This window comes from Pseudomyrmex gracilis, unplaced genomic scaffold (assembly GCF_002006095.1).
Source record: "Pseudomyrmex gracilis isolate BER0280 unplaced genomic scaffold, ASM200609v1 scaffold_160, whole genome shotgun sequence".
NCBI lineage: Eukaryota > Metazoa > Arthropoda > Insecta > Hymenoptera > Formicidae > Pseudomyrmex > Pseudomyrmex gracilis.
The window spans coordinates 1-10,752 of record NW_018020744.1 but is presented as its reverse complement, the minus strand read 5'-3'; the positions used below and the strand labels follow the sequence as shown (position 1 = coordinate 10,752).

At 38.8% G+C, this 10,752-nt stretch overlaps 1 protein-coding gene across 3 annotated transcripts in view; it reads left to right on the top strand.

Annotated features, from left to right (window-relative positions):
* The window catches only part of LOC109857475 (sphingomyelin phosphodiesterase), a 24,201-nt gene extending 13,840 nt beyond the window's left edge, over positions 1-10,361 (top strand). Inside the window, exons 2-12 of one of the 3 annotated variants that reach the window (XR_002250504.1) lie at positions 914-1,023; positions 2,319-2,527; positions 4,232-4,528; positions 4,692-5,084; positions 5,262-5,434; positions 5,830-6,192; positions 6,268-6,460; positions 6,728-6,912; positions 7,037-7,222; positions 8,157-8,723; positions 8,817-10,361. Coding sequence is in view for 1 of the 3 variants with exons in the window: in XM_020433791.1 (XP_020289380.1) it covers positions 942-1,023; positions 2,319-2,527; positions 4,232-4,528; positions 4,692-5,084; positions 5,262-5,434; positions 5,830-6,192; positions 6,268-6,460; positions 6,728-6,912; positions 7,037-7,222; positions 8,817-8,886 (2,151 nt within the window). In the remaining 2 variants the exon portion in view is untranslated. Of the gene's footprint in view, positions 1-913; positions 1,024-2,318; positions 2,528-4,231; positions 4,529-4,691; positions 5,085-5,261; positions 5,435-5,829; positions 6,193-6,267; positions 6,461-6,727; positions 6,913-7,036; positions 8,724-8,816 lie in introns of all 3 variants that reach the window. The other 2 variants (XR_002250503.1, XM_020433791.1) reach the window with 2 other exon arrangements.
* Positions 10,362-10,752: the final 391 nt, after the last annotated feature.

Sequence of the window (10,752 nt, the reverse complement as noted above, 5' to 3'; positions counted from 1 at the left end):
CCGTATCTCCAAGTGTGTGTGTCGAGAGATAAGGAAATTCGACTAGTGTTACGCTCCGTCCATGCCCGACCGTTTCCAGGGGCCAGGACGTAACATTACTCTTTTTTTCTTTTTTGCTAATACACGTTTCGATCAAATATATTTATGATCATTTTTAGCCAGACTTGTAAAACAAAGTCGAAAAATAAAGCAGTCACACTGCGCCAACAACTCAGTGAAGCCAAACACAGATAATCATAGATAACCGGTTATTGAACTGTCATCTATGATTTTGACAATTGGCAAATTATCAAACTGCTAATTTTCAAAATCATGGATGCGTTGATAACAGTTCAATAACCGGTTATCTATGATTATATTTGTGTTTGGCTTCACTGAGTTGTTGGCGCGGTGTGACTGCTTCGTTTTTCGACCATTACAAGTCTGAAGATGATCATAAATATATTTGATCGAAACGTTCCCGTGTATTAGCGAAAAAGAAAAAAAGAGTAATATTAATTTATTACTTTACTTCTTGACCACCTACACCTGTGGATTACGGCTTATTGGTCTTTTATTATCTTTTTAACCCATTTGCATCATAAGCGCATATATGTGCGCATTTTGCCTGGCAACTATCACCAGAGCGCATATAAATGCGCTTCAAATATTATCACGTTGTGCAAAATAATTAGATTCCATTCCGTTTATTTTTGTGAATCTATAATGAAGTAAAAATTCTTTATTTATGCAATATCGATTTTATTTTTCATATTTTGTAACATTTTCATTAAAATTTAAATACAGTAAAAAAAAATTTTGGTGATAAGAACGAATTTTTGACTTTTCTTTGTGATGCAAATGGGTTAAATATCTATATATTTTTGTTTATAGTTTTGTCTATGTTTTTTTTTTTTTATTTTTATGATTACAGGTAACAATACCAAAGAATACAAAATAGCATGCCAAATCAAGGTCGGATATCCCTGAGCTACGTCTTTCTATTAAGTGTCTTTCTGACCAGTTCATTATGGATTGTTGTCGGTACGTAATATTTACAATACAATATCGTAAAATTAAAAACATATCTCACTTCTCAGCTTTTTACGTTTTTTTTTTTTCAAACAACAGAATTATTTGAAAAGAAACTAAGCACAAATTATGTTCCCGTTAAAAATATAATCACAATTCTAATAGGGAGAAACCCAGAGACACACAAATATTGCACAATAAAAGCGAAGTAGTAAATACATATATTACAACGCGTATTATTACAGCGCTTACGTAATACGCAGAGCAGAATTACGAGATGAACCAAATGTTAAGGCGCGACATAAACGACTCCGCAACAATAAATATTACGTTTGCCAGCGGGATTTTAAGTCGTAAAATAGAGCGCGACTCCGGCCTTTGCGAGAGCGCAACCTCGTAACCTCTTTTTATCGAGAAAGTACTTACCGGGATTTGCATGCGATCCCATCGATTGTATTCATGGGAAATCATGCGACTTCCCTTCTGAAAGAACGCGAGTTATGAACTATTTCGAGCGTGACGAAGAAATTGTACGTTTTCGAGGCGGGAAGCGTCTCGTGTATTATACGCGTAATACGCGAGAAAGATCGGCATAGTCTTATCGCGACAATCTTCTCTCAGGATTGATTATTAATCGTTGCTCGAAAAAATGAACCGCGTTTCCGTTCGCGCTAACGAACGGATCCGATGATGATAAAACACGGCGCGATTATCTTATTTTCGTATCGCCTGTTAGAAAGTCTAGTATATTTCGTTGTCCGAACGACAGAGAAAAGAACTTTCGCCGAATATATGTCCGTTTTATTTCAAACTGCAACATTCATTTTCAGTTTTGCTGAATTCGCGACACGTGACGCAAAGTACAATAGTTTCACACAATTTTAACATCTCGTCGAAATTGCGCTTGAGAAACCTTTGGAATTCGTTGAGCTCGCGTTCATGTGCACGTGGTATTTAAAAAATCTGCATCTTATCTGAAACGAGAAGATTATTGATAACAAACGTGTGGCGTGTGTTCACGCAAACTTGTAATTGTCGCGTGATTGAAAGCTGGCGCGCGGCAATTGCCGCTTCCTGAAAAAATGATGTGTCGACAGACATATTTTCCGCGAATCGCAAAATTTATCTTCAAGAGAATCGTCGGCTTGTTGCGCAACTCTTGCGATAGAATAACAATTCGCCAAAAAAACAGAAATTATCGCGTTTCCGGAGTCAAAGCGGAAGCAACAGCGCCTCGATCGTTCATTTCATGGTTCAAGTGGATGACGACGTCATTCCGGGTTGTTTTTTTCTTTTTTTTTTTGCAGGAAATCCCATTCGATTCAGGACGAAACGGGAATCGGAAATGGCGTCGACCAACTGGACAGAGTTGGCCGACGAGTGGATCGCGGCGAAGGCGAGAGCCGCCGAAAAGATGGACGTGGCTTTGTTGCCGTTCAATGAACGATTTCGGGAACTGCCGCCCACGGCGCAGACCTTTGTCGTCAACGGCACCAGTCCGGAAGAATTGGAACGGGTAAAGAGAATGTCTTCTTTGCATCTGTGTGCTGTGACAAAATCGCATTGCCAAGTTTGCACAAGTTTCTTCTTCATCTGTTGGATTGAAAATTTTCCGCCGCAAATGTTTTTTTAATGCAACAATTTACTTAATAAGAAGCTGTCGATCTTAGATCGCGGATGTTCTACGGAAGAAGAACGTTTTTGGAAATTACGGAGAACAATTCATTTATCGTAAGAATGGAATAATTTTCGTATTTTTTTTACACGTACAAAAGTATACAATTGACTCACGACGAGCGCGTAACGTATTTGCACACAATGTAAAAAAAAAACAACGATGTTTATCTAACGCGGTAGATACCAACGTTGATATATTTGCGTCACACAATTGATTGGAATCGATCTATTTCCACGCTTTGTATTGACAAAGCGATTACACATCGCAATCAGACCGTTGAAAGCACATTCGATACACTCGATTAAATGGAAAAAGTAGCATCTACGTCGAGAGATTCGGTGCCTCTTCCGTAAACCGAAAGCTACGAAACGCGCGCGCGCGTGTATTATTCTGCAATGCGCCATCAAACGCGCGTGCACATAAATCGGAAGAATCGGCGGTGAAATTGAATGAAAAGGACCATCGAAAAACTTTCTAACGTGTTCGCTTTGCTTTTATGATGGATAAATGGGAAATTGATCCGAATCGATGCATTTTCACTTCTGCGTTTGTGTGTGCGCGGAGCTTTTTAATCGGCTCACATCACGCGCGCGCGCGCGTTTTCTCCTTGATCTCCGTGAAATCAAGTTTGGGAAAGCATTCATCATCAGAATTAAATAGGAATCGATAATGAATCACGTAATTGATACGTCGGAGAAAAATCGCCGCGAGTAAAACGGCGTTTACATCCGTATCGGAGGACTAGCTGCGATCCGATTAATTTTTTTACGGTGAAATATCTCGGATTGTCCAATAAAAGCTGCTGGATAATCTAAAAGTAAATTAAAAAAAAACAAACAATGCCAAATGGACGCAACTGAGAATTCTGCCAAGTTCAGAATTGTCATCAATGTTCTTCCGTGTTTCACCCTGGCCTCGCCTTTCTCAGATTTGTTTTCTCCCTTTTCCCCTTCCCGTTTTCCTTCTCTCCGACGGGGAAGAGGACGATGTCGCGCCGCGGCTCTCACTTTCAGTGCCAAAATACTTTCACCGTGGCGGATGCAGGTATACAACTCCTTCTATCCTTCCTATTCGTATGTTGTTGACATGCGCACGTACGGCGGTGTCAATGACTTTCACCCGCGAAAGTCGCGCGCGGATGATCATCGATGTACTCTTCTTTCCTTCTTTCGTGACATCTTTATTGCGTAAAAAAATCCGCCGCGGTTCCTTCAATCTCGGAAAAACTAAACGCGCGAAATTCCCGCGCGTGTATGCCGATCGAAAGAGAGAAAGTTACACAGATCGAGGCGCAGACAGAAGCTTGTGAGTTTTTATTTCATTCGAGGCTCTGCGATATATTACGGCATGTGCACGCAAAAAAAAAACTCGCATTTCGTTTGATTTGGGTTTTTTTTTCTTTAAATAATTCTTCAAGAAGACCGCGTATGAGATCGCGAGCGATCAAGAACACGCAATGTGTCTCTGTGAAATTCGTTGTCTTATCCATCATTTTGATCTAAACTTTGTCACAAATTCTCGCTATCGCACGCTTAATTGCAGTTAAATTACTCCCGGATGCTGTGGGACATCGAAACGATCCAACCGAACGGCCATTTATCGGGATTCGTAGATAAAGCGCTCAAGCTGTTGGATTTAAGACAGGTGATGATGGAGGTCGAGACCTCCGTGATGTCCAAGGTCTCTTGCACCGCCTGCAAAGTCGGCGCCGGATTGCTGCAACATTACATAAAAGTCGGCAAGAGTGACGAGGAGATAATGACCAACATCTATCAGTTCTGCGTGTCGCTCAACATTCAGAGTTCTCGAGTTTGCCACGGTGTCACCGTGCTGTTTGGAGTAAGAATTACTTTTATGTTTTAATCACTAAAAAGAAATTGTTAAAAGTTTTGCAACCTTTCCAAGATATTCTAATAAACACTTGGCACACGTTTGTACCGAACAAAACCAATTAGAAAAGACGGTTTTCTTTACAAAAAAAAATATCTTGGTTGAATTCCAGAGAGAAGTGATCTACGTGTTGAAGCAGGTGAACATGGGTCCGGCGCAGATCTGTAGCTTCGTAATCGGTGACGCGTGCGACGACGCGTTCAATCCGTTACATGAATGGGAAGTGGCTTTTCCGCCTGTGAAGAAGCCGCCGATCAGACCGCCAATACCGCCGCAGGAAGGTGCGCCGACCTTCAAGGTGCTGCATATCTCGGACACCCATTTCGATCCGTATTATCAAGAGGGAGCGAACGCGGAGTGCAACGAGCCGCTCTGCTGTCGTCTGACAAACGGGGCACCGTTGACAGCGTCGGGAGCCGCGGGAAGATGGGGCGACTACAGAAAGTGCGACACACCCAAGCGAACGATCGATCACATGCTCAAACACATCACCGATACACATTCAGTGAGCGAATCGTTCGAGCAAAAGTTTGAGAGAAATATCGAAATAACTAGAATAAATCTCGATTCTAGAACAAATCTCGTTTTTTTTAAGCAATAATTGTTTTTTGTATTAATTATTTGCAAAAAGAAAATTATTTGCAAACGCAATTCATCTTTACTGGTTTTACAATTGTTACAGGACATCGATTACATTTTGTGGACTGGCGATTTACCGCCTCACGACGTGTGGAATCAAACCCGGGAAGAAAATTTAAAAGTTTTGCGCGACACGGTCGATCAGATGGTGGAGATGTTTCCGGGCATTCCGATTTTTCCGGCGTTGGGCAATCACGAAAGTGCCCCCGTCAACAGGTAGTATTATAGGACATGGATCCGTCCTATTAATCGCACACGCTCAAGACACTCACAGACACTTACTTGCGTTTTATCTCGTTGCTCCACCACTTTCACTCTTCTGTGAAATATCATTTGAAATAAGATTATGATTCGCGACTCAGACATCCATCAGGCGCGTGAAATACTTTTCTCTTAGATTAAATTCCGAAGTTTTTTATCGCGTAGCGCGGATACTTTACGATTTTAAATGGATTGTGGTTGCGTTTAAAACAAATTTTGTTTGAAGGAAACGTCAAATAGTTTCTACTTCACAATTAAATTCAGTGATTTATGACGATATTTGCGATAAACTTTTTTCCAAACGACGCAGTTTAGAAACTGTGCGCGATACTTGAACGCACTTTTTTCAGTTTTCCACCGCCTTTCGTACCAGAAGAAAGCAGTATCTCGTGGCTGTACGACGAACTCGACAAACATTGGCGACGGTGGTTGCCGGCCGGTGTGTCGCACACCGTTCGTCGTGGCGCCTTCTACTCGGTCCTGGTCCGGCCGGGTTTCCGGATACTCTCCGTCAATATGAACTATTGCAACAACAAGAACTGGTGGCTTTTAATAAATAGCACCGATCCGGTGAGCGAGCTGCAGTGGCTCGTGTACGAATTGCAAGGCGCTGAAATAAACGGCGAGAAGGTGCATATAATCGGCCACATTCCGCCCGGCCATTCGGATTGTTTGAAAATTTGGTCCAGGAATTACTATCACATCATCAATCGGTCGGTACTTGATCGCACATATCGTATCTTACTATTTAAGTGCACTGTGAAATATCTCTGTGTGGTTTTATTTAGATATGAGTCAACGATCACCGCCCAGTTCTTCGGGCACACGCATTACGACGAGTTCCAGATGTTCTATGATACAACGGACCTCGGTCGGGCGCTCAGCATCGCCTACGTTGGTCCTTCGGTCTCGCCTTACTATGATCTCAACCCCGGCTATCGCATATATTACGTCGACGGAGACCACCCCAAGACCACAAGAGTAAGCGATAAATATTCATGTATAATTATCGTTTCTTGGATATATCGTCTGTCTCATATGTTCAGCGAAATCAGAAAATGAAACACATGGATGCGTCATATAAATCGACGCATCCATAAATCGACGCGATATAATTGTGAGAATATTCTGTACACGTATCCTTGAACGCGCCATTGTTGATCTGACACAAATCCATATCTATAATCTAAATAAGTAACACAATAAGCGACTGTAGAACAAAAATTAGAAACTAGATATATTTTCTAGATGGTCGTCGATCACGAAACTTGGGTAATGAATCTCAAAGAGGCAAATTTGTACGACTATCCAATCTGGCATAAGATGTACAGCGCGCGACAAGCCTATCAAATGGCATCGCTTCTGCCGAAGGACTGGGATTCTCTGATTGATAAAATGACCAACGAGCCAGCTCTTTTTGATCTCTATTACAAGTAAGTATCTCTATTCGCATAACGATTCACAATGCGTATCATAATTTGATAAAAGAATATAATTGGTACATCTTGTATCTCTACCTCTTTGTTTTACTACTTTAGATTTTTGTTTCTACTTTAGACACTATTATAAGAATTCTCCAGTGCGACCAGCGTGCAACGACGAGTGTCGCAAGAGATTGCTGTGTGATTTGCGTAGCGGAAGAAGCCACGACCGAAAAGCATTGTGCCAGAGTTTGGAGGCGAGAATCGACGATGAAACTAGGACAGGTTGGCGAGCGTGGATCTACAAGGGACTTGCATTGTCGTACGTACACCAGCTATGGCTCGAACTTTATTCCGGCGATACTCAGACTAACGAAGTCAAAAGCCTAATCTAATCAACTGCTTTAATCAGACACACAAGTCAAATCTGTACCTTATGCTCTGTAATCTATTTGTTGCTTAACTCCTTTTCTTATTTTTCTTTGAAAACTGTGTTTTCTAAAGAGGTTATAGAATACATCTACAATTGACAGAAGAAAGAGTCTGCTTTCTGTTAATTTCTAACAGTAACTTTAAGAGAGAACAATTTTAACAAAATAAAACAGTAAAAAGCTATATGATGATTTATGGTAATCAGCGTTAATTATAAATTTTAATTTAAATCGCAATTTAGCTTAACAAAAATCTTCTAAGAAGTTGTAATGTTGATGGTTTTGAAATGTTAATGGCAAACGCAAGTAACCTGGTTTGGTCACACATGACGATTGTGTAAAGCGTGTTAACAATCAAATAAATAAAATATCAACAAATCAAAGTACATGACGACATTTTGGTCGTAAGTTTGAACGGATTAATCAATCGATTTTGAATATAACAATGAGTATAATGCAATATTTAGACATTAAGCATAATATAAATATTTTATATAATGTGAATAAGAATTTAATTGACTGTGCCACTAGCAGCACGAAAGTTTATTTTTTCAAGAGTTATTTACAGGCTTGAAAAATAACTTCGACAATCTCAATTCTATATTCAATACCATATAAGAATGTTTGTTAGATTGCTTCACATGTAGATGCGCATGTGTGTATGTATGTGTATGCAAAAACGCTCGAATGAGTCTTTTATAACCGACTAAAAAATGCGTGCGAAAAATTAACGTAACATATTTTCTACGAGAAACGCAAATCTCTTTCATGTACAAAAACGAAAAACAGACGCAACGATAAACAACTTTCTCATGTGTGTTTCAGAAGTTTCTTCGCGAACCAAATCGCAAAATCATAGTTCAACACGCACAGTCGCATCTTGCGTGAAGTTTGAAACATGTACATACACGCTCCTTCGAGTGTATCATGAATGTAAAAATAAAAATGTAAGAGAAAGACGTGTGTTAAAAATATGACATTAATAATCTTGCCGTACAAATGCGTGCCTTTGTATTGATTGAAATATAAGTTGTACATATGTTCTTTTTTAATACACACATAAATTTTATCAATAAAACAAATCACAAATACAAACCTGTGTGGTGTTGGGATTTAACCATTCGAACTTGTTGGCTTAAGCGCGAAAGCGCGCGATGACGAATCACACTCGCGTTGCTGTTTCGCAGAATGCACAAAAATATGTGTAAAAAGTTTTACTTACAGAGATACGCTTAACCTCATGAGCGCAATAGGTACATATATATAAACCAGCTTTATCTCGTTAAAGCGCCAAATAATCTGTACATATACGCGAAATCCATAATTTTATTTGGTGTCGGATCAGTAACAGCTGATGCTTGATATTTCTGTCTTCACGCACCGGCAAACTAAGTAAGTAGCAAAGTGCATTTTGCAAGTAAACACTGATACAACTAAAAAGATCAATTATGTTATTATATATAATCGCTGTTTCTATTTTTACAGAATGTCCGTGGTGATGGCCATCCCCAGATTTGCGTACAATCTACCAAAATACGTTCTAGGTCTGGGCTAGAAGAACGAGAAAACCGGATGTGTGATGCAAATACGTGTGACTTATATCTTGTGATGTTAAATTACTAGAAATAATTTACGACGCGACGTCGCGCGTCGCGTCCGACACGCGAACTTCGTTGCCGATGACGATCGACGATTGTGCTCGTCGAAATTGCGTATCGTATCTGATTTGCGTGTGTGCGCTTCCGTAAAATAATTCGACACAACAAATAATCGTTCAAGATCGAACACGGTAAATCTAAATACACCACTACGTCATGTGTGTATTTACACAAAAGTGTATCGTTCGCATTAAAAGATAATCGCGCGATACTTTCTTTTCCCAACGAAAAATCGCGTGCTTCGAGTCAACAATTGGAATTCGGTGTGTAATTTCCGTGAGTTTTAGTTTCCGATGAGAGAAAGCTACGTGAAAGAAGACGTTCTTATGTCAATTGTTTTTTCGCATTTTATTTATACATATGAAGATCACAGAAGAAGAACTTGATACTAAGTCAATTTTTTTCGATTTTCTGTTTCTGATGTTATTTGGTAGTTAAAATAGAGTATTTTTTAATTATCCAAAGCGAGAAAGGGAAATTCTTGATAGGTTCCGAGATAGAAATATTTTTATAAAACGTGTAACACACAGAAATACATATACGTTTCGAACTTTAAAATCGCTCTTCTCTAAAATTACGAAAATGTGACTTACCAAATTCTTCTTCTGTAACCTTCCTGTGTTTCAACAAATATAAAAATGACGTACTATATATCGCGTGTTTACTCAAATCCGAGCTCATCCGAAATTATATATTACGTAACCGACATTCAATTACTATTTATTTTAACTTCTCTTCAATAACAAACGTGTATGTGTGTGTGCGCGCGCGATTTTGTGTGTGTGTAAAATATGTAAATATATGAAAATATTGTAAAGTGAATATCTCCCCCTCTTGTTAGTCATTAACTGACGAAATATCTCATCAATTAAATTAAATGTCTCGTCAAAAAAACGGTTTATATTTTTTTTCCACGGTGTCATCTGCGCACAATTAAGACGCTCTGTATAATTTATATACGTATATATACCCCACATTTACCGTTCTTAATTATCAACTTATCAATTAATTAAACATACGTTAATTAAATATAACGTTGCGTGACTCTCGTGTGATATGTTTAGATCGGACAGGTCACTTTTAATGCTAAATGTGAGGTATGTCAATGTGGGATTCCGTATAATGTCTGCGATAAAGCAAAATTTATATAAATATATTGAAAAGTAGCGATTGTTTTCCAAGTGTGTTCCTAGCACTTCAATTAACATCTGCGATTTAATCCTGGAATGCGTATTACTTATTATTATTGACTATTCTACGTTTGTTAAAACCATGTTACATTACATGTATAAAGTGAAGTTTGTTATCGGATCAAACAAACGTAAAAAAATTGAGAAGAAATGCTGAATAAACTTGTTTATTTTTGCGTTGATATTTGTATTAAACATATTTTGACGCACTCGCTTTGATATCCTTTGTCCTTTTTTCCCATAACTAGCACAACACAGGAGCGTACTACGCGCACGCTATTGTTATTTTTATATAACGTGTTGTCAGTGAGCACAACCTGTCACCGCGATGACAGATAGTATATACGTCTTATAAACCGTATAATACACATATGAGAAATGTCAGAAATAACGCATAAAAATCAAACTCAAACAATAGTGAGAGAGAGAAGTGGAAAAACAACACGTGACTAAAGTCACGTGACAAGGAAAAGGGTAAAAAAGAGAATATTATATATATTATATGTAATATTCTATATCTATATATAATACACATACGAATATATGTATATATATATATACATATATACCGTA